The 27,392-nt window shown below is 42.1% G+C and overlaps 1 protein-coding gene and 1 long non-coding RNA gene across 2 annotated transcripts; one reads left to right on the forward strand and one right to left on the reverse strand.

Moving 5' to 3' along the window:
* Window positions 1-349: 349 nt before the first annotated feature.
* LOC138405287 (uncharacterized) lies at window positions 350-15,367 on the reverse strand. Its single transcript, XR_011239002.1, has 4 exons — window positions 15,230-15,367; window positions 11,091-11,181; window positions 1,116-1,180; window positions 350-460 (listed from the first exon to the last, which is right to left on the reverse strand). It is a non-coding gene; the product is annotated as an uncharacterized lncRNA (long non-coding RNA).
* eef1e1 (eukaryotic translation elongation factor 1 epsilon 1) lies at window positions 14,903-21,678 on the forward strand. Its single transcript, XM_020087431.2, has 4 exons — window positions 14,903-15,059; window positions 15,905-16,102; window positions 19,190-19,285; window positions 20,797-21,678. The coding sequence occupies exons 1-4, from the start codon at window positions 14,919-14,921 to the stop codon at window positions 20,938-20,940; spliced, it is 579 nt and encodes a 192-aa protein (XP_019942990.2). The 5' UTR covers window positions 14,903-14,918; the 3' UTR covers window positions 20,941-21,678.
* Window positions 21,679-27,392: the final 5,714 nt, after the last annotated feature.

Raw genomic sequence — 27,392 nt, forward strand, 5'->3', positions numbered from 1 at the left:
CACGTTACCATTGGTCTATTTTTGGATTTACCATAATTATAAGCTCTGTTCTTCTTTGCCGCAATGACTGACATGCGTCTGCGTATCTAGATGCAAAAGGAAAAAAGTAGAAGTACATGGAATGAGATGGACCTCAGAGACACGTTCCAACCCAACACTGAAATAACATGTTTGTATACTTGCAGCACGTGCATCAGAGGTCAGTCGGGACGGAGAGAAACATGAGAGGCACAACAAGACGCGCACGCAAGCAGTGCACGCACAGGCACCCAAGTACAGGAGGCTCGGCAACAACGCAGGTCATCTGCAGTGATCTCCAAGCTGCGCGGCCAGGGTTCGCGCAGCAGGGGATCTGCGGGGCCAACCAGTCCTCCATAACAATGCTGCGCTGCCAAAAGCCTTCACTTGGTGTCACAGTTCTGAATTTAGCAAAGCCAAAGAGGCAGGAGAGGAAGAAAGGCTAGAGGGAGAAGGAGAACCAAAGAGCAAACAAACAGAGTGAAAGGAACGCTTCAGTCTCATAGTGAACTTGTGGTGATATCCTATTTTCAAAGGATCATTTACCTCGGTTGCTTGTTATCATAAACAGTTAATTCTTGTAAACCTTTGAGCCATGTAGAAACCTTCTGATCACATAAATACTTTTTTATCTGTACAATTATCACACAAACATATCTGTGACATTGATTGTTCCTTTAAATCAAAAGACACCATGATTACGCAAAAACTCTTCAGCATTTTTAAGTGAAATTTTGTCGAGCATGACCCAAAGAAGAAACCGTAAAATTTTGGGAATGATCCGGATCAGCAGGTGGATCCAGAAAAATCTGACGTGTTTAGGGGACTGATATTTATGAGTGTGTGCAATTTTATGCAGATCCAAATAAAAATGCAGATCTGTTGAATTCAAATGTGTTTTAGTAAGAGGACTATTGGATCTTGGTGGAGGTATAAACTCTGCCATCCTCATTGTGTAATGTTACAGAACAGTTATGTTGATAAATAACACACCATAACATAATATTCATTAGATGAGTAAGTAGTGAGTCGTTAAATATGTTCATAAAACCTTAACCCAAATTAGTCGATACTGCTCAGTAATCAACAGAAATTACATTTTTTTTGAAGACACTGAAGACTGAGGTGTTCCTCTTCCAGTCGCTCGGGCTTTATCTGGCTCCTGGACAAGAAAAAGAAAGTGTCAGTGTGACTGTTCAGTGCTGTGCTGAGAAGATAACAACAAAAAGATCAGGAGACAAAATTTGGCTGCAGTTTTGGCAGAGAGAGCAAGAGTAGGAAAAGAGGGATGAAACAGAGAGCCAATGAAGTGACAAGTAGGGGTTGCATTTATAGTGTGAAGACTATATTTTATGATAGTGTGTGTATTATTACATAATATGGTAATAAAATGTCTTGCTGCCTCATATGTAAGTGCACGGATAAGATACATGTACACGGACATGTATACAAACTTGTCTCCACCCCATATAACAACTCAGCCAATCACCAACCGTCCATAGCAACAACACTCCCACCTCTGCATTGTGAATCATTAGAAACTTATAATGATCTGGAGTGTGTCAAGGCTGGGCAGTCCTGCATAGACCGATATCGCTACCAACACACATCCATCCACCCACACACACACACACAGCGAGGGCTGCAGTCGGTCAGATGCAGGCAGGTCTGGGTCACCCCCTCGCCTGTCTCCGCGGAGACAAACGGGGGCAGATGTGATTGGCTGTGACAAATCCTTGACGAGTAATTGCTCTAATCACTCGACGGCTCTCCCCCCTATACTCGTCTTCCCCACTTCCCCCTTGTTCGCTTGCTCATCAGCGCGGTAACAACACCGGGTTGCGGGCAGACCGAGCAGCTCAGGGATAGCTCCTCTTCCGAGATGCCCTGCCATTACCAAGGCTTCACGGTTGACACATATACGTAAACGTCTATGGTTAACGTGACCTCTCGGGATACGACGCTGGAAATGCTCCTCACTTTTTTTTTTCACCCTCCGCCTTCCCCTGTCACTCTCTTCTCTTCTCCGTCCATCTTCGTTTTATTTTTTCTCTCATTACATCTTTCCTGTTCCTCTCACTCAGTCTACATGTCAATTCTTGATGTTCTTCCCTCTCTGACTGTCTCTCATTCTATGCCCAGACTAAGCTGGATTTCAAGTATCACATTATGCAACTTTAAGTTAGCCTCTTTCTAAGGCTTTATATTATAATATAGTACATTTATGCTTTTATTTTAAGTGGAGCAACAAATAGGTCCCTGATTCTCTTTTCCACACCGTTAATCGTTGGTTCGGGTGTTTTCTGATACTGTATTATCACTGCTCCATTACGTTTGTCATGTTCCTCCCTTTACACTGAATCGCTTTCAAATATTTGCTCAACATCTGGTGTCTGAATCCTTTCGCGTGGAAATACAGTCGCACTTTTGACCATTTAGCTTTAGGCATTTGGTTGTCATGCTGACTCGAGTTTGAGGTAGCTATAAGCCAACTGCAGGCTAACATAAAGAGCTGCCAGAGCCATGTAGAGAGTGGGTTGCCACCAGAGATAGATCTGACGTTAACGAGGCACATGCAGTTATGTTTATGTTGTCTGTAAGGCGGGCAACTATTTCACTTCATCTCTCAGGCACTAAAATCTTTGTTGTGATTCACTGGCTCAGTGGGAAATGGTGCTTGATTGGCACCAGATTTTAGTACTTCAGAGACTAGAATTGTGATGGAAACAGTGAGAAAGACAGAAGGAAAGATGCTCGGTAGTCACTAGTTCTAAGACCAGATTTTACAGGGGAGCAGGCTAAGAGAGGAGAACTAGAGATGCACCAAGCAAGAGTTGGAATGATGGTGATGAGAAAAGGGGAACATTTAGATATCCAGCCATTTCCCAGTCCAAACACAGCCACCTTCACGCCTCCTCAGGCCCACCCAGACCCACCCTCCCCAGAATAAGAGACCACCAATTAGGGGCAGTGGGTCTGCAACCGTCCCTCTGCCTCACCAAGGCTCCAATGAGCTGCTGCTCAACCAGTGCACAGGAGATGGATGAGAAGAAGGAGAAGGAGGAGGAGGAGAGGAGCCATAGGTAGGCCTCTTGCTGTCAGCTTCACTTATAGGTAACGCTGCATTCATGGCCCTTAATTATATGTGTGTTGTCAGCACTGGTAGAAAAGCCAGCCAGTGAAAATGAGAGAGAGAGTGAGTCTAGGTCGTGGGAGAGTGTAGTTAGTGAGATTGCCGAGCGTGGACAAGACAGAGATGACAGGCAGGCTACCCGTTCCGCTACTGTGACGACTCCTACGTCCCATCCCACCCTCCCCTTCTCCGGTGCTATTGTCCCCGGCGTGACTGGGCCAGTCGACTGGGAAGGTGAGGTGTAGGCTCGGCGCTCCGTCTCACTGGCTAATAATGTGGGCCGTCCGTCTCGGTCGGTTACCTCTTACCTTCAAAACAAAAGAGCTCCAAAAAAAAGGAAATCGATATAATGCATCCCCATTTCATTTTTTGTTTCTCTCTCAGATGATTTGCGTGCACTTAGTCACGGCCACTGCACACATCATCTGGTCGTCTTCAGACAGATCGCGTTGGGTAATATGTTGGATTTTTCCGGTCTGTTCATACTTTATTGCCACTAAAACACGTCAAGGTTATCATTGCTATTGTTTGTCACTCTCTGGCTCATTACATACACTCACCAAGCACTTCATTGGGGAAAGCCATACTAATACTGGATTTTCCTTTTCTCTACAAACTGCTTTGACTCTTTGAGGCACGGAATACACAAGATGTTAAAGAGAAGAAGATTGTGGTCATAAAGCAGGGGTGGGGAATGTGCAGCTTCAGACTAGTGTAGTGTAGTGTGGTGTTAATTATCTAAAACTTACCATTAAAAAGGGGAGGCACATGAATGGCATCTCTCATTAGTGTTATTTTCTAGCATAAGACAACATGTAAATTCAAAATCACTTTCGAAGAATTCATTGCACAAAAATCTTGAGTCATTACAGCTGCAGAGTTGCAGGATAAAAATGCTTGGATAAAATGTGTCTTTGGTGGAGTTTTCTAACAAGCTGCTTGTACAAGACCACATTCTGAGTTTTTACTGACTGACTTTACTTATTTGTTTTTTACTTACTTCTTTTGTTCCTTTCTTTTGGTTTGTCACCCATCTTTAACAAGATGGAGAATAATATTTCCTGAAATTCACAGTTACATATAGTTAGTTATCAAGTTAGATGAGGGTCTTATAGGATAAGAATTTTTTCTTAATGAGATATAAACCAAACTTGACATATCATCTAAAGGTTGTAAAAATTGAGGGAGCCATGTGGTGAAATGCTTTAATTTCAGGTTGGCCTGTGGCTTAACCAAAGACACTTGTTAACTTTGCACTGTAATATGTAAAAATCATTTCTGCATTGTCCAAAAAGAGTTTTCTCCCAAGAAAAAGACAAACAGATTAGCGTTTGGAACTGGTTGAGCAAACAGTCTGGCTTGTCGTGCCTCAGGTATATGTAAACACCACAAGATCCTATAGGGAGTAATGAGCGTGGTGATTCCACCTCAGAATAAATCTCAGGGCTCAGCCCCCCAGCCCAAACAACAGATCCTCATCGTGGCCTTCGGGGGCTTGGTCTCAAAACAAGTTAGAGAGCACCTGGGACTGCACTCTGTACTCTAACAGCTTATAACGTCTACACACACACCAGGGTTGACACTGACAGACATGTAGGAAGATTGTCTTTACAGAGAAGGTCACTTTATTTCACAAAGTGTTTGTTTATAATCATTTCTTAATGAGGGAGGCAGGTTGGACTGCAGAAGGTACCATCAGTATCCATCCATTGGAAAACTATCCTTTTAATTGGACAGTTATACGTCTTAAACATCTGAAAGTTGTTTTTTTCTGGCTATATATTTAGTTTCCTCTGCAGAATACCCTCAATCTGAATAAATCGTTCTCAAACTATGTTGGCTTTACACTATTTTCTGTTCTTAAAAACCATCGGGGAAGAGGAAAACCTAATATGCTGCAACCTGTCACAAAGATTTTCTGTACACATTTAAATTGTACTTTGATTTTATTTAATCTGCAAAAGTGAAACAACAAATTCAATGATGACGGCAAATGTAACAGAATAGATATGTTCAGGCTGTGCATTGCTCCTGCATGTTTCGATTTAAGTTATGGTAAAATCCTCTGTCTAAGTAAACAATAAAACATATATTTTTAATCTATTATCTCTGTAAGCTATGTCCATTTGCGGCCAGTGGTTTCACAATACAGTGGCTGACACTGACCCTGATATAGTCAAATGATTGTTGTTAGTGCCAGGTCATTACACCACTAAAGTGGGGTGTCACAGAGAGGGCGAGAGGGGAGATGACATCGGAGGGCATCTCTTTTTTTTTTTACTCTCTACACCCACATTTATCAATCAAGCTAGAGTGTCTCTATAGAATATATAAGCCACAAGTGTTGCTTTAGACTTCACTCTCATTATGTCCTCTGAGAGCAATCCCTAGCTTTCTGAAAAACAAGGTCATTAAAAGATTTACCAATGAAGTTGACATATTCCTGATTATCTTTCTCAGGGTTCTTGTGAGCTGAGGTTAGGTTCGACTTTTGATGGACTTTAACAGCATTTTGATCAGATTCTGTGCTTTGCAGATTCAATAGAATGAGAGAGTGGTCTTAGACTTTCAGACCCCACTGTATATTTATCTATTTCTTCAGTCCCTGACCCCACTATGACTAAAAGGGAAACAGAATATGTTATTCTTGCTGTACTCAAGCAATATAAATTTAAATATTCAGTGCAAAAACCTCACAGCAACTTGTGATACAGCATCTCCATCCACTTGAATAGAGCAGCCGGCTGACATTTGGTGAGAGGCGAGGCACACTCTGGTCCAGTTGCAGGACCATCAAATGAACCTTCACGCTGACATTCCCACCTACGGTCAATTTATAGCCTCCAATTAACCCACTCCCCAATCTGCATGTTGTTGGACGGTGGGATGAAGCCATAGTAGCCCTGCATACTCAGGAAGTAAATGCTAACTCCACACGGACACACCTTGGCCAAACCCGGATTTGAAACCGGGAACCTTCGTGCAGTGAGGGGACAGTGCTTACACCATATATCATAATCAAAAATAAATATCTAGAAATTAGTAGTGAGGAATAATGCTTCAGGAACTACATCTTCCTTTTGCCTTTTAATACCATAATCTATGAACTAGTCTTAATAGTATCATCATTCATTTGATTCAATTATCTCTTATTCTCTTACTTTGTCATTTCTCAACGAGGAATCCATTTTTATTCATGTTTCCAACTATGGTAAAGTTCCTTAATACAACTGTCCATACCATCAACAGCAGCGTTATTTCTCTTTGAATTTGCTGCTGTGTGCAAAACATTCAAGTGAAGTCAGCCAAGAGAACTTTGGCATCTTAAAGTCATGCCAAATCAATAAGTCATACTAACATCATCCTTAATGCAAAGTCAATGATATCACAACATTTCACTCTTGGCTATTATATAACAAATAATTGGCATCACTGTGAACAGCCTCGGAGTGTTATCAGTTAAAAAAAATCACTGAAACTGGAGCAGCAACATTCTAGGGGGAGCAGATTCCCCTGGTTCCCCTCTTGACGTGTTTCTCCCTCTTTTCAGCTCTTTTATCGCTGTTGTTAGTCTTTTTTAGTTCGGTAGCCATGTCTGTAAAGCCCTCAGCATGTTGGCGCTTCAAAGACATCCCAGAATAAATCAAGACCACTCGAGATTAGAGGTGGCAAATTATTCAGGAACAAGGTCTCCTGGCCGAGAATAGCACGGAGTGGCCTGGGCGACATGTCACAAAGCATTGGGGTTAAAGCAAACGTGTGCACACACAACACACACACACACACACACACACACACACACAGCCCTTACTACTGCTGCTACCAACACAGTTACTACATAAGTCTTGTGGGATATTCATTACACACTTTTGATTCCCATATGGAAGGCAGGGTGGAGGACAGGAATGAGTGACACCGGTCAACAACACCGAACTCAGTTATATTCACATTTCTACAAGCATTACATCTGTTCCATGATAACCAGCCTCTCCTTATGTAATCAATAAACCAACGCAGTTTCAGCAACTCGATTACCGGCTGCCTAACTGTGGCTGACTTGAGCGGATGTGGGAATAGCAGCCCCAATAACGCAGTCGAGGCGGGGGAAGCTCACAGGGAGTATCCATTTAGCAGTGACCAGCCTCGGCCTGCAATGATTCCCCCGTAATAGGCTTTGGGCCCGGCTCCCACCGGAGAGTTTGGTCGACAATCTGACAAAGTTATCTCAAGATAAATGGTTTACGGGTCGGAGGTGGTGGGAGGGAGGAGAGAGAGGGAGACTTGACTTCTCTGTCGGTGATGTTTTGATGGAGGATGTGTATAGCCGCCAGCGCTAACACTGGCAGGTCCCCCCCAGGTAGATGGGAAGATTGTCTTTGGCTGTATCTGCAAACAGGATACTGCTCTCTGTGTGCGTGTGTGTGTGTGTGTCTATTGGTAAATCTGATAGTTTTATTAAGAGGGAGATTTGCAAAGACAGAACATCGCACATGTGATGAACCACCAGCAAGCAGAGGTTACAAGTTCACCGTTTTAGTTGGACAATGTTGATCGGCGTAAACAAGCAAACGTTCTCTATCAGCCTATCAAAAGCCATTCAAGTAATAACTGGGCCTGTCGCTCACTGTCACAGGAAAACACAGACACACTCATACACAAATTCATAAACACAACTACACACACATACAAGCACAAAAGTTCTCTCTTAACACACACACACATATACACACACCATACAGGAGAGCACCTATCACCAAGCCAGGCCTCTTTTACCCTTTAATTCCCCAGATAAACAGACTTTTCTCTGATCCTGTCACTGTGCCTTATCTGCAACGCCGGTCACCGGCCTGCTACTGTGGAGCAAATTAGGCCCCAAATGTCAGAATTGTTACACTTTATTAAGTTAATTAGAGGCTGAGTGTACACTGGGGCTGAGACAGCATGACAAACACAGACAGAGTGACAGACACTGTGTATATACAGTATGTATATATACATACTGTATATGTATAAATATATAGTATGTATATATACAGGATATAGATATCTCACCATCATCATAGACTGACTTTGTATCTTTACCTTACTAACAGTATTAAGATTACATTTAACCAGCTCACTTCATAAATCTAATGAGTGAGGATAAATACATGACATTTTCTAATCTTGACTTTTGTTGAAACCTTACTGCCATATCATACAAATAATAATACAGATAATAACACAACTATTTTATCTTCACTTTTCATATATTTTTTCGTTTGACCTTTATAGAATCGAAAAAGTATTGAGTGGTAACTCATCTAATTCCCACAAACTGTGCTTGTGCATTCAAAATGCAAGTATTCACAATAATACACCAAATATGGAAATCTTGCAAGTTTTATGTGCTATATCCTGCATGAACATAACCTACTTTACATATTCCCTGTGTTCAGGTTGGGAGAGGATCACATGAAGTAGATTATCCAAAACAGTGACATCACTTCCTGTATATTTGTTTGGCCTCTTTTGAACATGAACGCAGGAACCATGTTTTACAGCTGAGAGGGTCATGAAGTCAAGTATCAAGGTGTTAAAATATTGCCAGGTATCCGTCTCTCCATCCGCCTCTGCTGGTGCTGTGTGTTTATTTATTTATTTTGCCAAAGACACAAGCAGGAAGTAAAGAGAGAGTTTACACCACATTCCTTATTTCAGCTCCTCCCAGAATCATACAGCTGCAGTTGTATTGTCACGCTCGGTGACTGTTTTCAGACCCCAAAATGGAGCCTTTAGTTTGCCTCCTTCTCAACCTGTTCGCTGCTCTTAAAAATCTCTATTTTCTAAACCGCTCCACCATCCCGACACTTGAAAGCAAACCGCTGATCAATGCTTCGCAGACTGTACTAATCAATTTGGAGTGAACAGAGAGACGTGGGTCTAATGGCTGGTCCTAACTGAACGGGCCTTCTCATATGAGAGCAGTTGTTCATTACAGGGCTATTTCATGGTGTTCATCACTTTGCAGGCTTCTGTCTTTCATTCAGCAGAGCGTTGGATGGAGGAATGGCCCCGGGATATATTGTCTGCTCAGAGCTTGAATGTTGTCATGCTAGTTCCCAGTGATTTGCCTCGTGCGATTCAACACTTTGAAAAATGGGAAATGTGTTTCGCGTACTTGGGAGAGAAAGGCTGAATGTGATATCAGTGTTACCCAGTGCAGGATGTTAAGAAAAGTCTGTGGGAGAATAGAGTTCTGTTGCATTTCAATCGGAATCTGACAGCGATGTTTTAGTACTTATGGTGGCTTTAATGTTTTATTACAATCAGCATTACATCAAGGTTTTAGCATGCTTTTTAATGTTTTCTCAGCACCCAGGCAGAACAATACTCAACTCATATGGCACAGAAGCAGTTTTCTATGGTTCACATGCAGTGCAGCGAGAGCTTTGTTATGGAGTACGCATGTTCAACAGCCTTGTTACTCCAAAGAAGCCGAAAGCAATAAGTCGTGGACAGATTCTCGGAGTTGAATTATTTACCCTACATTCCAACAATATGTAAAGTAACCAAAGCATCTCATTCAAAATCTGCCTGCAACACAGCTCAGTGGTTCTCTCCATACTCAACAGAGACCTCTGGGCATGACAGCAGCCATACATTATTTCTACCACACACACACACACACACACACACACACACACACACACACACACACACACACACACACACACACACAGCTCAAACATCCACACCACACATATCTCCACATATAACCTCTGATGTATTATTTCTCTAGCCTTCAGTGCGAGAGTCACAGGTGAGTCCCGGGCGCTTTCATCATAGCCCGGCTGTCCGGCTGGCTGGCTGCAGTCTCATCTGTCCCTTGGTTGAAATTGCCAATAAAGAGGGTCTCATATAGATCACCCCCGATGGGGGCTGCCGACCTGTCATGATGACCATGATTCCTAGCTCTCAGAGTGGGGAAGAGGGACAAATAACCCTGTGAATCTCCCTATATCTATCTCTCTGCCCACCCCCTTCACGTTACTGTCCGTCTTCTTTCACACTCACACACACACACACACACACACACACACACACACACACACACACACACACACATACACACACACACACACACACACACACACACACACTTGCCCCTTCTACCCCTCTCCAGCAGGCCATAAAGTGCCACATGAAAGGGATATAGTGGACACAGTCGTAGGAGAGACAAGTGGCGGCCTGAGCTTTCACTTTCCCACTCCAGCGGTAGTGAATCAAACTAATGGGTTAAAGACATGAAGACGGATGAGCAGGGAGGATTAGGAGCTGGCTAGAGTTTTCCCAGACGTGTTCTCATGTGCCTGTGATTCTTGGAGCATTTCTGCAATCAAAAAGGTTGGAGTGTTGAAAACGACGAGAAAAAAATTCTTTAATGTGCTCCAGAGCAAAGTATTTCTACAAAACAGGCCAGTGCAAGGTGCTGAACACCACATCTGTTCCCGATATTGTTGAGAATTATGATACTAAACTACTCTATGCGCAGAACATGCATATTCTCCTGCCAACTTTAAGTCTTCAAACTATACTATGAAATAATTTTCCATATTGAAAGTTGGTAAAAGAAAGTGCCTTATTCCCTTCTTAAAAAACTTATAAAACATATTAGTTTAATTATTTTTTCAAGAGACACATTCAGTGATTTTACTTCATGTGTTCCCTGTGATTCCATCTTTTTTAATAATCACTTTCTTATCTCAGTTAAAAAGTTCATGTTTCACCAGGCAGCCCTGATTTGGATGCAGCTGTGCAGAAATCTGATTTTTCAAAGACCCACAGTGCACCCTGCTGGTGGGTGACAAAACAGCAGACCTGTGTTTTGCATGTTTGTGTGTGTGTCTGTGTGTGTGTGTGTGTGTGTGTGTGTGTGTGTGGGTGCCTTTAACCTCACATGAGCAGCTTGAGTTCAAACCTCCAACAACATGGGAGTATCCCTCATCAACCTCCCGGCCACAGCACGATGGCTTCCTCCAAGATTTTGCCTGAATCATGGAGGAGAGATGCAGAAAAAAAAAAAAGTGAGACGGAGAGAAACCTGCAAGGCCAGTGGGCAACTTCAATAAAAAGACAATCTGACTTTTCAGAAGCTATAATAATCAAGATCCTCCCACCGAGGTTGTTTGTCTGAGGGGGACACGGATGACTACGGGTAAGGAGGAGGAAATTCAGAGCGGTAATTAATAGTCCTAAGTGACTGCTGCTGGATGGGAGGCAGGGACAGGGTTTGTTGTGAGCTGGTACCATGTCCCCCAGCATGTCCCACAGCCTTGTGGGTTGGCATGTAAGCAGAGGAGGAGGAAATGGAGAAAACTGCCTTTATTACTCATTCGTTTGTCTCCGGGGCCTCTCCTGATCAGACTCAACCACCCTCTTTTTCCCAACAAACACTCACACACACACACACGAGCGTGCCTTCCAATGCTAATCACGTGTATAAATGTTAAGGGACAGACATGAAGTATCACGATGTCAGTGTCATCACTCCACCCCTATCATTGGCTCATCCAACCCTGCCACCACCCTACCACCCCCCTGCCTGTAAAGAAATTTGAACATACACTAATTTGCATGTGTGTGTTTGTGTGTGGTGTTGTTCTTAGCCCTCGGCTGCGTGTTTCTGCGTGGAGCGGCAGGGTGGTTCCTATAATCCCATCACCATTGTCGTCGTGAAGGCCCAAAGGCCCCACCTGGAGGTCCGACATTTCTGGCATCCTCTGACTCCCCACTACTGCGAGAGCCAGCATCTGCGGAGCCAAAAGACACACTGTGCAGGACTGACACTACTCATACACTATACTGGCTGAAAGTGACTCACTGTGTAGTGGCTCTGGCTTGGAAATGAATGTGTTTGAGTTTTTTTTCCCCCAAGATTTAAAAACAGAAGCATTAAAACTAGAGGTGAACCCATCATTGATTAGTTGATCAATAGAAAATGAATGAAAAAATGTTGATTTGCTGTTTTGTCTTTAGTTTATATGTAATAATAAATGTATATATTTGGTATTTTAACAGTTACAAGGCACTTAAAGACACCATCTTGAGTTTTGGGAAATTTTTGCTGTTTTTTAATGTGTTTGTTTTTCAGTTTTTGACATTTTGTTGAGCTTGGATCAAGAAGAAAACAATGAAAATATGTATTCTTTGCAGCCATAATTTAAATGAGAAAATTTAATTACCCCCTAGAAAAAGCTTTTTGACGATTTGGTTAACTTTGTTTGCTTTGGTAATGTTAGAATCAAGAAATGATGAAAGATTTTATGTTCTATGGCCATTTTTCAACTTTTGTAAAAAAATATTCTTTTACTGTCATTACAATACAACACTGCATTTTACTAATTATTTTCTATTTAACAATGTGGATTATTTCCTGTACGTTTCTTCAAAAATCCACCTCTTTGGACAAGATCTAAGGAGCCAAATGTACAGACAGCACACGTCTACAGTACATCTGTCTGTCGTCATCTCACAACTCCCAGCGTCCTCCCAAACTGTCACCCAGCCTCCTGCCCACCCCCACCCCTCCTCTCCATGTTCACCCTACGCTGGGGATCCGACCTAGCACCAATATGCAATTTCACCAATCTGTGCTGACAGCGTTCATGTCGACTGCTCACAACCGATCCTTCCCCATCTCTCCCTCTGTGAGCATCTGTGTGGTTAGAAAACAGCACTCCGTCAGCTCTCACAGGTCATGAAAGGTAGCGGAGAAGACAGGCGGGGCTGTGACCCTGCAGCCCAGCTAGACAAATCAGTGTAACAGCATATTGTAAGCTACAGACTAGGCAGAGGAGGATATATGTACCAGGACTGGGGCTGTGTTTATGGCTGTGCCTGCCTTGGGAAGCCCCACGGCACTATCAGTGACCCCTACTGTAGATTTCCTTACTAATGTGACCCCAGATTGTGTATCACAATCGGCATGAGAAAACTCCCACAGGCTACAGTTAGTCCTGGGCACTGGGGATCGTTGTCTTCAGCCCGCCTGAGTACAGACAGGATGTGGCAGCTTGGAGGCATTTAGTTAAAGGAGACACACTTTATCGCTGCGAGCATGCATTTATGGAAGGCCGACTGGGGTAAAAGTGTACGACGTGCTGGAGCCTATAAACAAAAAGCAAAAAAGTGAAGGTTAGATGAAAAAAAAAAAGCAGAGAATTAGCTTTACCTTGTTTCGTGGCATCTAATCATTTGTGATAGTCTGTGCACTCATTCTTATAATTAATTTGTTTTCTGGGACAGATTTCTCTCAACAAAGTGGGTTTAAAAATATCATCTGTTCTATTATATTAAGTGGATGCATCGAAAGGGATGATGTGGATGTGCAAGGGAATAAGCATCAATGGAAGCAGTTCACATGAAGCAGTAGTGCTGCCCCTATGAGAATCAAGAGGCCGTAGATATTCAATATTGAATTTCAGATATTATAATGTCATATTCTGCAGGCTGGATATTCACATATGACTTGTTGTGTGAAATGTGATGCTTTGTTAAATACATGTCACAGTGTGGCTCTAAGCATGACAGCACTGGAAAAGCTTTGGGTGTAATCAGGAACACCATAGGGCCGTAGAGCATTTCGGTGATGACTTGGTAAAAACAACTTTTCTGAGGCTTTCTCATGATTGCCTGAGAAATGAGAACAGTGAAGGTTTGTAGTCTTTGGCCGAGGGTCAGTTTTTTTCTTTTACCCTTAAGGATGAAAATCATTTCATCCAACTAAGCAGATTTCCACTTTGTTTTCACTTCATACTGTTCATTTAATCAACCTCAGCACCGGTCCAATGCTGACATATGTTTACTTTACTTGAGTATTTTCATTTCATGCTACTTTGCTCTTCTATTCCAGAGACATTTCAGGGGCAAATATTGTTCTATGTACTCTTGTCCATTCATTTTACAGTTATTTAGCAGATGGAGACTTTTGAAAACATAAACAAACACTTGGTAAAACAGTTAAATTGATCAAAATTTTAAATAAAAATGTAATGTATAAAAAGTCAATGTCACCCAAACAGGAACTAGATTGGGAAAATAGAAGCATGCTTTCTCAAAGTGAATTCCTGTGAAACCAGGCATGTTACTATAAAGGGGCAGTATACTGTGTGGGTAGGGTGCAACGTAGGCTTGTGCATGTGAATCCTAATTAATAAGATAATTGGCCTTTATTGAGTTATGTGGGTAAGCATACTGTGAAATCACTCTCACCACAAATTATATTTTTATCTGCGTTCATTATTGATTAGTATAATTACATTTCCCATCAATTAAAGATTAAATGAAACTACAGCAGGAATTTCCACTGGGGTCTCTTTTTCAAAATTTTTTTAATTTATTTTTATTTTTTATTCTTTTATATATTCTAAGTCTCCTTGTGGACAATTGTTATAACTTGTCTTACAGCGAATCAAATAAATCAAGTGAGAAAAGTAATAGTACATAATTTTAAATTTTGTAATTGATCAGTTTCACTTGTCAACTTATATTTAATGTTATTTTATTTTAGCCTCTTCACTGATGCAATGTAATGATTGACACACGTTCTATGTTTTCATTGGTGAAGTCAACAGTCAGTCACACACACACACACACACACACACACACACACACACACACACACACACACACACACACACACACACACACACACACACACACACACACACACACACACACACACACACACACACACGATTGGTTAGAGTTAGGGGACTGTCTCAGGATGAGCCAATCAGAGGCAGGCCGGGGGGCGGGTCTTCCTACACCTCTCAGTCTCAACATGGCGCTGCGGGAGCTGTCGTCGCTGGAGAAGTATTTAGGGCTGAAGAAGCCGAACAAGTACAGCACTCAGGGGGAGAAGAAGGTGACATGGCGGCTCGTTGTTGTAGCCTCTGCTGTTAGCTTTTAAACGTTGTCGTATGTAATAGGAAGCTTTGGCAGCTGCTGTAACATGACACGGTGGCTAGCTTGGGAATGCTAACAAGCTAGACATGTGTGTGTTGAAAACAGAGGAAGTTGTGTTGTCATAGCTACCTCGTGCTCACACTTTGTGCCCGGGGGTTTCGTTCATCAGCTGAGGAGACATTCAGAGTAAACACAGGAAGCTGGACCCAGTGACACCTGAAGTATCTTCATTAGTTAGCACAATGGAAGTAGCTCTGTGTTCTGCGCATGCTCAAACACAGGAGTGAGAGGTGGAGTCAGCTGTCTGTCGTTTTGAGTGATCTTAAAGGAAAATATTGAACACTATTATTCCTGCAATAATCAATCCATTAAATAACCACTGCGTATGAGCCAGTTGTATTCTTGAATGTGTAAAATGATCAACAGAGGAATCTGGTTTTTAAGGATGTTTAAGATAATCTAAAGACTTGTGGTAGTTTAGAGCACCAAAGTAGAGCAATGTCCTACTTATTTCAGATTTGCAATTCTGTTGAACCAGTTAAAAACACTCAGGTGATTCATGTACTGGGTCGGTCTCTCTGTGCACTTTACTCTATATTATTGTTTTTTGTGTGTTTGTTTTCTGTTTTTACGTGTGTGGTGTGACTGTTTGTGACTCTTGTCCCTGAAAACTACTATACAAATAAACATCAGATATGTTGCAGTAAATGTCTACTTGTGTTTGAACTTCAATGAAATAGAATCAGACTCACTTTTTTAATCCCCTTTCTCTCTGCCCTCTCTCCATCTTACCCGTCCCTCCAGGTACCTGTGTTACAGAATAGCAATGGTCCTCCACTCGTGGGGCTGGTGACAATCGCCTGTTGCTTGGTGAAAGATGCCAAGCGCTCAGAGCTGCTCGGTGACTCTGCAGAGAGCAGGGCCGTAGTGCAGCAGTGGCTGGAGTACAGAGTCACCAGGCTGAACAATCTCACCAAGGATGATGTCAAGACCATCCTGAAGGTATGAAGGAACTCTTACTGTCGTGTTGCTTCTGTGGACTTGAATTTATCTTAAAGTATGATTGACTCATATATTAAAGTAGTAAATTCAATGCTGGCTACGAATTGAACTTCTCAGCATTTCTCTTTCTCTCACATTCCCCGTTTCTCTGTCTACCAGTCAAACCACTGTGTGTGTGTGTGTGTGTGTGTCTGTTGGTCTTGTTAAGGCACAAGCGAAGAATACACACTGGTGTTGCCTTTCAGTGACATGGCCCCACAAGACAGAGAAAAATGTTTTAATATGCCTGACGCCAGTCAGCATGAAATGGATCATCAGCCATGGGTCTGTTGGATGCTAGGCGCCTCTTGGCACAGTTCTGTCAGCATGAAGTGTGTGTGTGTAAGTGTGTGTCAGCATAACACACTGTTGTGGCATGGGTGAGGAGCCATGCTGTGCAGCAGCATGTTATCTGGACAGGCCTCTTAAATATTTTAATGGTGCCACTTACAGAAGGAAGTCGCCCCGAGCAGCTCAGCTCTGGTGCCCATCGGCGCCCCGTCCTGTCCTGCTGCTTTAGCGCCATCCTTCTTTCAAGCACACTAGTCATCTCCCATTAAATTATCCAGAGACAGAAACTGTCAGCTGCATGAGTCCTTAAACTTTCTCACCCCAGGATGCAGATAAGAAATTCACAGTTTTTCAAGTTTTGACATGTTTTAAGAGTAAACATCTTGTCACTCACGTACTGTGACTAAACAACCCAGGCCTGTCTGGCCTCGAACCCAAAGTCAGCTGAATGTTGTAGGAATTCTGTAATTCCACCTTAAACCAATTAGGCAGGTAAAGTCTACAGGGTGTCTTCCTGCTGTATGGGACGATGAATGTTATTGGGATTATATCACTTTGTAAAACATTCCTCTTATGTCATCACAACCTTTATGAATTTTGGAATTTAATAAAAGTTGACCTCACTCCACTCATCTGTGGTGCCTCCTCTGCTGCTGTTAACAGGTGAGCCCACAGATTTGTTAAAATGGGAGTTGCATGATACAAAGAAGAACAGTCTCGCCTCTGGTTCTTACTTAACCATCCACGGTGTAGAACCCGAAATATTTCCACAAGCCGCTTCTCAGATGCTATAGTGTCATGATTGTGTGTCTGGATGACTTTACTTGCTAGCGTCCTCCATTTTTGGAGCAAAGACGATGTAAAATTACTGACTTGCTTTACTTATAGGTCAAGCTCACACAGAGCGCCCTCTGCTGGATCAGGAGACAAACTACTTTAGATGGTCTGATGCGCTTTGAGACCGAATATTTAGAATTCGAACCGGTCATCACAGACCAAATACAGACATTTCCCCACATTTGAATGAATGTTCGAATTTAGAATGAAAAGTGACAGCCCCACTATGAGACAAAATAGAAACCATAATGTCAGCGTTCAAAGCAATAAAATAAAAAGTAAAGGTTTGTAAACTCAAGACGTCTCTGTATCTGTAACACATGGAGAGAAAGGCAGCAAATGGTGTCAGCGGTGTCATAATAACAAACAACACAACTATCAATCAGTACATGACAAAGAAACGGACACAAAACATGCAATGTCCTGCAGGTGTAATAATGTATAAGTTGCAGTAATGTTCATTGTGCGGGAGATTTCTGTGCATAGGGCAAAATAGTTCTTATAATCTTTTTTAAAATTTCATACATTTCTGAGAGTAGCTCTGCCACAAACTTTGCCAACATTATTTGATGTGAATGTCCAATGAAAAGAGTGAACATTTGAGGTGGGGGCAGGTGGAGGAGAACCCAGGTTGGGATCTCCTTGCGCTGGGTGGGGGTGGCAGCGGAGCGACCTCTCCTCTGATGCTTGACTAGGCTTCAGCTCCATGGCTGTAGGCTAAGCAGAGCAAGGATCTGATTGTGGATGGGGAGGAAGTCTGCAGTCTTCATGCCTTGTTTGGCATCACCCACTCTTGCCGCACAATAACCCCATTTGCCCCCGAGATGTTCTGCGTGCGTGGAGTGTTTCCTTCGTACAATGTACAAGTGCTAAAGATGGTCCCGTCCCCTGGGACCAGCACTTCCACACACGACTCTGAACATGCAGACATCCGACTGAAACACACACACATCAAGCTGTCCAAGTTTAGGACAGCTTCACTGGATTTGTAAGCGAGAGTTGTCGCTGAGTAAACAAAGAGGCTTTCTTGTACGCATCTGCACCAAGTTGCCAGTCATGGGGAGAGATGCTACAGCCCCTCAGGTTACATTTTATTCCTTTTCACATAGCACAACACACAGACACATGCAAGCTTGGATCTAGGGCAGTCCGCTAAAAGTCGATTAGTCAATGCATCAGTTGAGAAGACCCCGAGTCCACTCATGTTTGTGAGTCAACTTGCTTTTCAGTGCCTCACAATATGCAGAGCCATTCATGAGCAACAAAGTTTTAGGATGTCAACTACACACTGAGTCTTGTCTTAAAATGGCCTAAACCACAATGTTTTTATTTTTTGACTTGAACCCAGACAAAATATTTCCGGACATTTTCCAGAGTTTGCCTTTATGAACACACAAGATTGTCTGGATTACACGAACAGGAAAATGTCCCTAACCATCAGCGTGTGTCCTCATCACCAGCAGCTCTCAAATGTCTTTGTCTTTCCAAGTTCATATTTTTGTCTTCTCTCCGCATGTCTGGCACCTCTTTTCCCTTCTTAAATATTTGTGTTCTGCCAGTTTCATGCCTGTCGTGTGTTAGAAACATCATGTTCACTTGTTTGCTATGAATTGTGGTAGGATTTTATACCTGAGCTCTCACCAAGAACATTTACATATTCTGACTGTGCTGACATCTCATGTCTTCCCATCACAAATGATGACCAGAGTCAAATTTGAAGTGAAAACACGAGGACGTAGAACTCTCATTACATGTGCAGGGGGGTGAATGATGTATATCTCCTTGTAGATAAGGTCTTACGAAGGAAATTCAGAAACGTTTAACCTTATTCTGAATCATTGCGATTATGTTGTATGCATGAGTTGCTAATAGAATATTCAATTCTAATCTACCTGTATCTTGTGTTCCTCTTTTCTCCAGGAGCTGAACCTCTACCTGCAGGACAAAGCCTACCTGGCCGAAAACCAGTTTACCTTAGCTGATATTCTCATGTACTATGGAATCCAACCACTCATAGTAAGTTTTACTCTCATGTGTACAATTCAGATTTCTGAGTGCTTAATATCACTCAAACTGCGATCTGTCACTGATACATCTGAGTATCCAGATGGGTCTGTGGTATTGTGTTGTATTTGAAAATTGTCCTCTTCAATTGAATCAGGCCGCGGTGAAAAAATAATTAATCGTTTTGGGCCTTTTTTTGTGTGCAGTTTCTTTTTTTATCCCATTTCATTTTAATTCTTGCTTCTTCTTAATTGCCTTTAAATTTCCGTAAATGGTTATCGCCATTGGTCTGTATTATGCACTGTTTATACATACAGGTTTATAGTTTCCTACAGTTTCTGTTCATAGGAAAAAGTCAATAAACATATTGGATTATAAAACATCCTTCACAGATACAGCTCAGTGAAAAGAAATCTAGAGATGGTCAATGGTCTGGACTGGTGAAATTTTGGGTTCAGGTTAAATAATTAAGATGAGTTCAGACGAGGGTCAGAGTTTCTACTGCTGAAGTTCTACTGCTGAAATTTGAAAGCTAAAATGGAAAATGTTCTCGTCTGTATCAACTTTTGTCTTTCAGTTTAAAATACTGCAAATACTAATGAAGGAGAAATGTAAAGAACAATCTAAAAACCTGAAGAAATCACGTCACATTGAGCTGCAGGATTTTATATTTGGGGATTAATCGAATTGATTTGTTGCGTCTCTGTTGCATTCACACCACCATTTACCAAGAAGTCAACCCTTCATACATTCAATTCCCTCCTATCTGTGCTCACTTCAGTCAAACCACAACTTTAATAAGCAATTTGTCACAGTGCGTAACATACAATTAGACCAGTCACATGGCCAAAGGGCATGGAGAGCAAGTTGGAAATAAACACACGGATTATAAACACGTTCTCACTTCAAAGAAATAAAGTGATGTGGCACAAAGTGATGTCTTTAGCCTGATACCAGGGACAAGGAAGTTTGTTGTGCCTTCCAGGATTGAAAGAAAAAAAAGAAGTGAGTTCAGAAATGGGAAAGACAGAATGAGACAGAGGGAGGGAGACATCACATGTTGAGAGATGTCAGAGGTTGTGGCGGAGATGGAAGTTCACCCCCCCCCGCCACCAGGCAGAGGAGCGTCACTTTGGTTAGCGATCAGTGTGCTTTTAACCTCGGGGACAAGGGGTCAGCGAGCCCAGCCCTCAACCACAGCCGCTCCCGATGTTCAATTCATGGAAAACAACATGACACAAACATTAAACCTGACTGATGGGGGAATGGTTTTAGGCTGGACTGTTGTCTGTGTGAGTTTACACGTTACTGATAATTACGTCGTGAGTAAACACACATTAATGAAATTTCCAAGGACGTCATGATGCTGTTTGGGTCAGATACAAATATCACCACATTAAAACTATGATCCTAAAATGTATATTAAAAGAAAATATAAGATAAAGAGCTGTTACTAACCAAACATTTGTCCACAGTGTTACTTTCGCAACAAACTAGTAGCTAATCAGTTTCCTATCTCTCAGGTGGACTTGGCCATCCAGGAGAAGGAGCAGTACGTGAACCTGACGCGGTGGTTCGACCACATGCAGCACTACCCCGGCGTCCGGCGCCACCTCCCTCCAGTAGTCGTGCTCAGGAACAGAATTTACACCAGCAGGCACCACTGAGACCCGATCAGACCCAGTTCAGTACATCTCCTCCCAACTCCTCTGTCCCCTGGACCCAGATGTTCACAAGTTGTTCAAATATCTGAGAGTTTATCACATCAAATCATCCTCAACTGTTTCAGTCATTTTTCTTTGGATTATGATTCCTGCCTTAATGTTTCTTTTCTAATTCTTGTGTTATTTCAAAAAATGTTTAAGAAGGAAAGAGCATAAAACCAAAACTGAATCAACAGTTCAGTGTTTGAGGTACAGTCACTCTATGAAGGGAATTCTTTCTAATAAAAATAGAGTTCAGTTCATATTCTATAAAAATGTCAGTGTTTTTAATAACGTATGAAGAGTTAGCAGTGGAAACAAGGCCTCTACTTTCTCTTTTTAATCACACTAACACTATTTATAAGAAGTTTGATGTCTTAACCCGTACTCAGTATTGTGGGAGCAATGTTAGACAATTTTGGTGCAACACAGGGAAACCTACTGTTGTGCATTTGTTGCAAGGCTGTGCAGGTCATGGTGAAGTGAAAAGGAAATGATGCTTGCTTGTTAAAAGGGTGTTTCTATTTATAAAATGTGGCTAAATATGAAAAGTCGTGAGAATATGAAAGGGAGACTTAATAAGATGTTACTGTACTGGTTTTTCATATTATGTTCTGAGGAAATGCGTCTTATTTCATACAATGCATTTCCTCACAGCAATTTGTTCAAATAAAAGTGGCTGCTGGTTCAACATCCACAGTACCTGCAGCGTCTACAATTTTCTGCCCCAAAGAATCGAGTGCCTCAGCTTTAATCCCCTAACAGGACTGTGTCTATCACATCCAACTCCCAGCCACTTCACTGGACACTTGAGTTTCTCTGTGTGTGTGCGTTCCTGATTACATCCCGCTCCCCGTTCCACTTTCTCACCAGTTGTGTGGGCAGCAGTGAGCAGTTGAGAGCGTCAGCCGCGGAGTCAGAGATCAGAGTGAGGCTCCAATCAGTCCCACTACCACCACTGTTGATGCTGCAGGCCAGAGAGAGGGCAGCGGGCTTACCAGCTGCCACACAGATCCAGCCAGCCAAGGCCAGAACGCGGGCCCCTGGGCGACAGTCAGCCACTGTGTGTCATTTCAACCCTTTGCGCTCCCACGGGGATACTGGAGAGGGGAGGAGAGAGGGAGGGAGGGAGGCCGCAGAGAGAGAAAAAAAAGAGCACCCAGAGGCACAGGGATCTTTTTGTGACGTGAACAATGACCTGAGCCTCCGAAGGCCTTACTGTTGCCGACTGGATATTTGCTATTAGAATCGTTAACAGGCCAAGTCGTGGCTGTGGTGAGAGAACCTGTAAATTAACATCACCGAGGTCGTGATAGACAAAGAGCAGTAGGATAATGAGTTGTGATCAGAGGAATCACTTATTTATTTCCAATTCCCAATGCTTTTGCAGCCATATCAAACCATTATCATTGAAAAAAATGAAAAAGATTTTCTCTTTGCATCAATGCTTCTGTTTTTCATTGCTGTCTACCTCTTTTGAAATGCTCCCAATTCAGCCATGTTTTTTATTTCCTCCATTTGAAGACGCTCAACACATGTTTGTCTTCAGTGAATCATGATCTGATGTATGAAGCTCATCCTGCACCAATAAATCAAAAGGCATAAGCACCTCCCTGACCCCTGACCTCTTCGTCTTTTTTAAAAGGTTTTCTTGTATCCTCGCAACATTTAATTTTGTGTAAACAGATCTATTGTTAGGTGGTTCTCCATAAGGCGACTGTGTGTGTTTGTGGCAAAATGTTATGAAGATGCTAAAGATAAACATCTCGCAGTCGTTTGTGAGAGCCTTGTGACCAGATGAGGCCGTTTATGGTGCGGTCGGCCATTAAAGGAGCCTTTGTGCTCTCGGTTATGTTAACACTCTGCTGGAATGCTGTTTCAAATGTGCGGCATCAGACGCTCGTCCTTGTTTCGGAGGTGTAAATAATCGAGTTTCACCCACAAAACCTCCAGCTGGACAAGTTGTTCTAAATTCACTGGTGTCTTGTGAGGATGCCATGGTGACAGATCATGAAAAGTTAAAAATACTTAGATGTTATGGAAAATCAATGAGAACCTTTTTTTTTTGTTGAATATTTAACCTTTCTTATTAATTCCACCAAAGAGATTATGGTTATAAATGGATTTCCCCTAAACTCATTGGAATGATGGGACATGGGTAAAAGGAAGAACTAATAATATTTTGGTGTGAATCAGGACAAAGAGTCGGATCTAGGATTTTCTTTTACCTTCTTAAACGTTGTAAGATGTGTTTTTTGACATTGTGTCAGTATATAATGGATCTTGATGGATCTTGATGAAAAAACTCATATGTATGAGTATCTGGTGCAGCATGATTGAATTTAAGGAGACTTGGTGGAGCACTCTACTGAGTGCAAATCTGAAACGTCCCTTTCAGATTATGAAAGGTAAAGAAAGTATAAGCCATGGTGTTTATGCACTCAGGTAAGGTCCAATTTCAAAAGCCAGATAAAGATGTTCCACTTTTTTTAGACCAAGATGGACTCTGGCAGTGGAACTCATACTTTCCTAAAGTGGTCTCACACAAAATATTTAAATCAAATCAATCACCCGTTAAATAAATGAAACTGATCAGTTAACAGCTGATTATCATTTGAGGTGAAAACAGCAACATTTAAACTGAAAATGTTGATCTGTTCAAACTTCACAAAATTGACTATTATGCCGTTAAATCTTGAATACCCTCCTCGGTTCAGTATCACATGTGGATTTCCCTACCCATTTATACACAGACAAAATGTCCTGTGATGGCCCAAAAAGATTTAAAAGTAAGGATGATAAAAAATTTGGATGATATTAACGAGTCTGTGCAATTTGGTGCAGATTTAATAAAAATCTGAATTTAATAAGTTGGAATGTGGTTTCATATGGAGACTGTTGGGTCTCGGCGAAGGTTTGTGCCCTTGTAGATTTTAAACTGACCATATTTATAGGACATTGTCAACATTTTCTTTACAATTATAAACTTCTTTAACTTTATTTTTCTACCAGTGTCAGCACCTTTTTTCTAAACTCTAAACTTCATAATTTGTTTCATCAAGATATTCTTCAAAACGACTCGGGCTCTTTAATTCACAGCGATGATTAGTCAGTTTTAGAGACTTGTTTTCTTGCATGGCTCCGTGCTCGCTGTCGGCCAGGTCTCAAAGTGCCTGAGTGGTCCGCTCTCACAGTCAGGTTCCTCTGCCACAGTGATGTGGCCTCAGCAGGCGGCCGCCACAGAGGCACCAATTAGAGACGACCTTCCCACCAACTTCTGAAGGCAAAATGAGCAGCCCCTCTGCAGGAGCGAGCGTCTGTCGTGGCCTCGCGTCGACATACTCAAGACCCGCTCGCTCTGTTCACGGTGCTCCGGACCCATGGCGACAAAATAAGGTGCAATTTAGCCCGCCACCTGGTGAGGGCGAGGTCAAAGGTCATTGAGGCAGGGTTATAATCAAGATTTACTCATGACTTCATCTCTCACCGTGGAGCTGTGGCAGAGTGACGCTCTCCGTCTGTCCTTGAATAAATAATCATTTGAAGTTTTTTAGCCTTTTGACTTGAGGGTTCAACTAAACTGCAAAAGTTGATCTGTCACGTGTCCGTGCAATAGTTATTATCAGCTTCTACACTGCAGACTTCAGAGGACCCACTAATTCTGATTAGATTCTTCAAGTGGTCTTAAAGCACCAATACACTGAGCCACTTTGTTAACTTGAGCTGTCCAAACGTTGACAATCAAGATATTAATCATCTGGCTTTAATCTCATGTCATCAATGCAAAAATAGTCATACTGGACTGCATTGTAAAAAATAAAATTAAGTAGATTTTTTTGTTCCTATTTATTTGTTCCTCTACACCAAACCTCCCACAGGTTGATGGTGATGAGACAGGTATGTAAACCAACTACAGTCGTACAAAACATACATGACAAAAGGATTAAGAGCAACTGTGACACTTTGTTGCCTGTTGTAAATTTTAAACTGCAGCAGCCAGTCGATCAGTTAGCTGCCATCAGAGAGGGCAGGTGGGATTGTTTCATTAAAGGTATTTGTTAAAGATAATCAACAGTATTATGTAGAAAATTTAATTTAAAATATATAATTTAAAGTTTCAGAGAACACTGCAGAATGAGAATAACAAATGTGAAGTGACGAGGCAATACATACTGTATATTGTTCTATTTATGTGTCAGAGTTATTTATCTCATATAATTCTATTTTGAACATCTACAAATAGACATATAGTGTATATAATATATAGTGTGAAGTACATATAGAGAGCCTCCTGGCCCGTCCCACTCCGGCCCTGAACAGAACAGCTTGATATCTTGATCATGGTTTTATAGCTGTTGTAAATAGGCAAACATCACTTTACCATATGTATGTATTCATGCAAACAGAACTTCACAAGTTGTTTTATTCTCCTGCAGGACTTGGCCTCACCTCGGATTGCATAAGGATCCCAGGTGTGCAGCGAGACGAGACTTTTACGAGATGCAACCGCTCAGCTCATCAATCAGAGAGATGGGTGGCTGATTCGGCACGTAGGTGCTAAAGTACATATGTGTGACCCGGGGCAAGGAGATTGCACAAGATTGCACCTCAAGTCTCACTTACACACACGCACACACACACACACACACACACACACACACACACACACACACACACACGCACACACACATAAACATAGATGACTGCTGAATTAGCCGCCTCAATCGTTCCTCACCCATTGGTGGATCTACCTCAGCTGCAGTCTCTTCACAGTTTTCTGTGCGTGTGTGTGTGAGCATGCACCCATGCACCCATTCATGGGGTTATGGTTTTGGCCTGGGGGGTAAGAATAAGGGGTGAAGAAGGCAAAAAAAAAAGGAGAGTGTAAAGCCACTCAGGTGAATGAGTGGAGGGAAACAGGCCTGTAGCAGAAAAAAATGTAAAAATTATCAATTTTCTCTGTTCCACAAGTGCACAAAATGTTTTAACAATCCTACACATTTTAACTTTATAATTGTATAGATATAGTTCATTTGGCCTTGGTTGATTCAAGGACTTGTCAAAGTCTTCATCCCATTATTTAAATGTTCCACACCCCCCTCCCTCCGGTGCATCCCACCCTCAGCCCACAGGTCATCCAGCCTGTCCCCCTGCTGTAATAGGTTCTGATAGGAGGCCTCCAGGCTGGTTCACTCACTGAACTTCTCACTGAGAAGTGATACCAACAGTAATTGCAGCTGAAACCATGTGACGGGGGGGTGTACTTATAAGAAAATGAGGGAGCGCAGCACAGGGGAGGATGGCATTCAAAATAAGCATGGAGGATGTTTTTTTTAAGGGGAGAGGGTAGCAGACAGACTCCTGGGTGGGCAGGGAGCAGAGAGCACTGCCCTCAGCCATTCCCGTCATTTGACCTCCATGGGAAAAAAAAAAGCAGCAGCAGCCTCCTGCTTTGCATATTTCTCCAGCTCATCTGCATACGTCACCGGGACAGTGAATGTTTTACTATAACACTCTGGTTTTAATTAGAGATGACTAATTTATTTAAACCTGGAGTTAAATGCAGACTTTCTCTCTGACGTGTCTCATTTCCCTAATGCATGAAAAAAAAAAAACGGGCCTCATGACAGTTTCATAAAGATAAACAAGGTTCTTATCACGACATGGATGTGGTGCAAGAAGAAAATGTTATTATATATTTCATACTTTAACCATTGAAGTAGAAGCAAACATTGATCAAAGACACATCCAAGAAGTTTTTTTAACATCCTGTAAGTTTTTCTGTGTCCATTCTACCCATTAACTGTATCACTATGACATGTTGAATTTACATCCTCTTCCTCCAAAACCAGACATGAAGTTCAAAACAAATCAGCCCAACCATGTTACTCAAGTATTAAATTACAGTTGGATTATACAACAACACACACTTAAAAATGGCAGAGCTGCCTTTTTATCCATTATTAAATTAACAAAAAGTTAGCACTTAGAGCCTATGCTCATTTGTGATGTATACTATGATATATAATGTGTGTGTGTGTGATTGTGTGTATAGTGTATGGTGGAATATGAATGGTGCCTGTACAACACAGTGCTGTGCATCATATAGTATTAACTGTTGTGAATGAAACATCTTGATGGATCATAATTATTACCCAGAAACACACATTTCAGTTTCCTTGTGTGTGGCAGGAGGCTTCACTGATGACTGGTTATATCCTCGACCGATAGCATGAAGCTGCAATCTGCCACTGACACACACACACACACAAACAAACACACACACACACGGATAGAAATGGCAACATCGCTCCTGACCAAGAGTCTGCTCAAAGGGCACATGCACACACACATGCACAGTGCACACGTTCACCTACAGAGACACAAAGCTGAGTCCTTACAACGTACAGCACAAC

The sequence above is a fragment of the Paralichthys olivaceus genome, chromosome 17 (genome assembly GCF_024713975.1).
Source record: "Paralichthys olivaceus isolate ysfri-2021 chromosome 17, ASM2471397v2, whole genome shotgun sequence".
Classification (NCBI taxonomy): Eukaryota; Metazoa; Chordata; class Actinopteri; order Pleuronectiformes; family Paralichthyidae; genus Paralichthys; species Paralichthys olivaceus.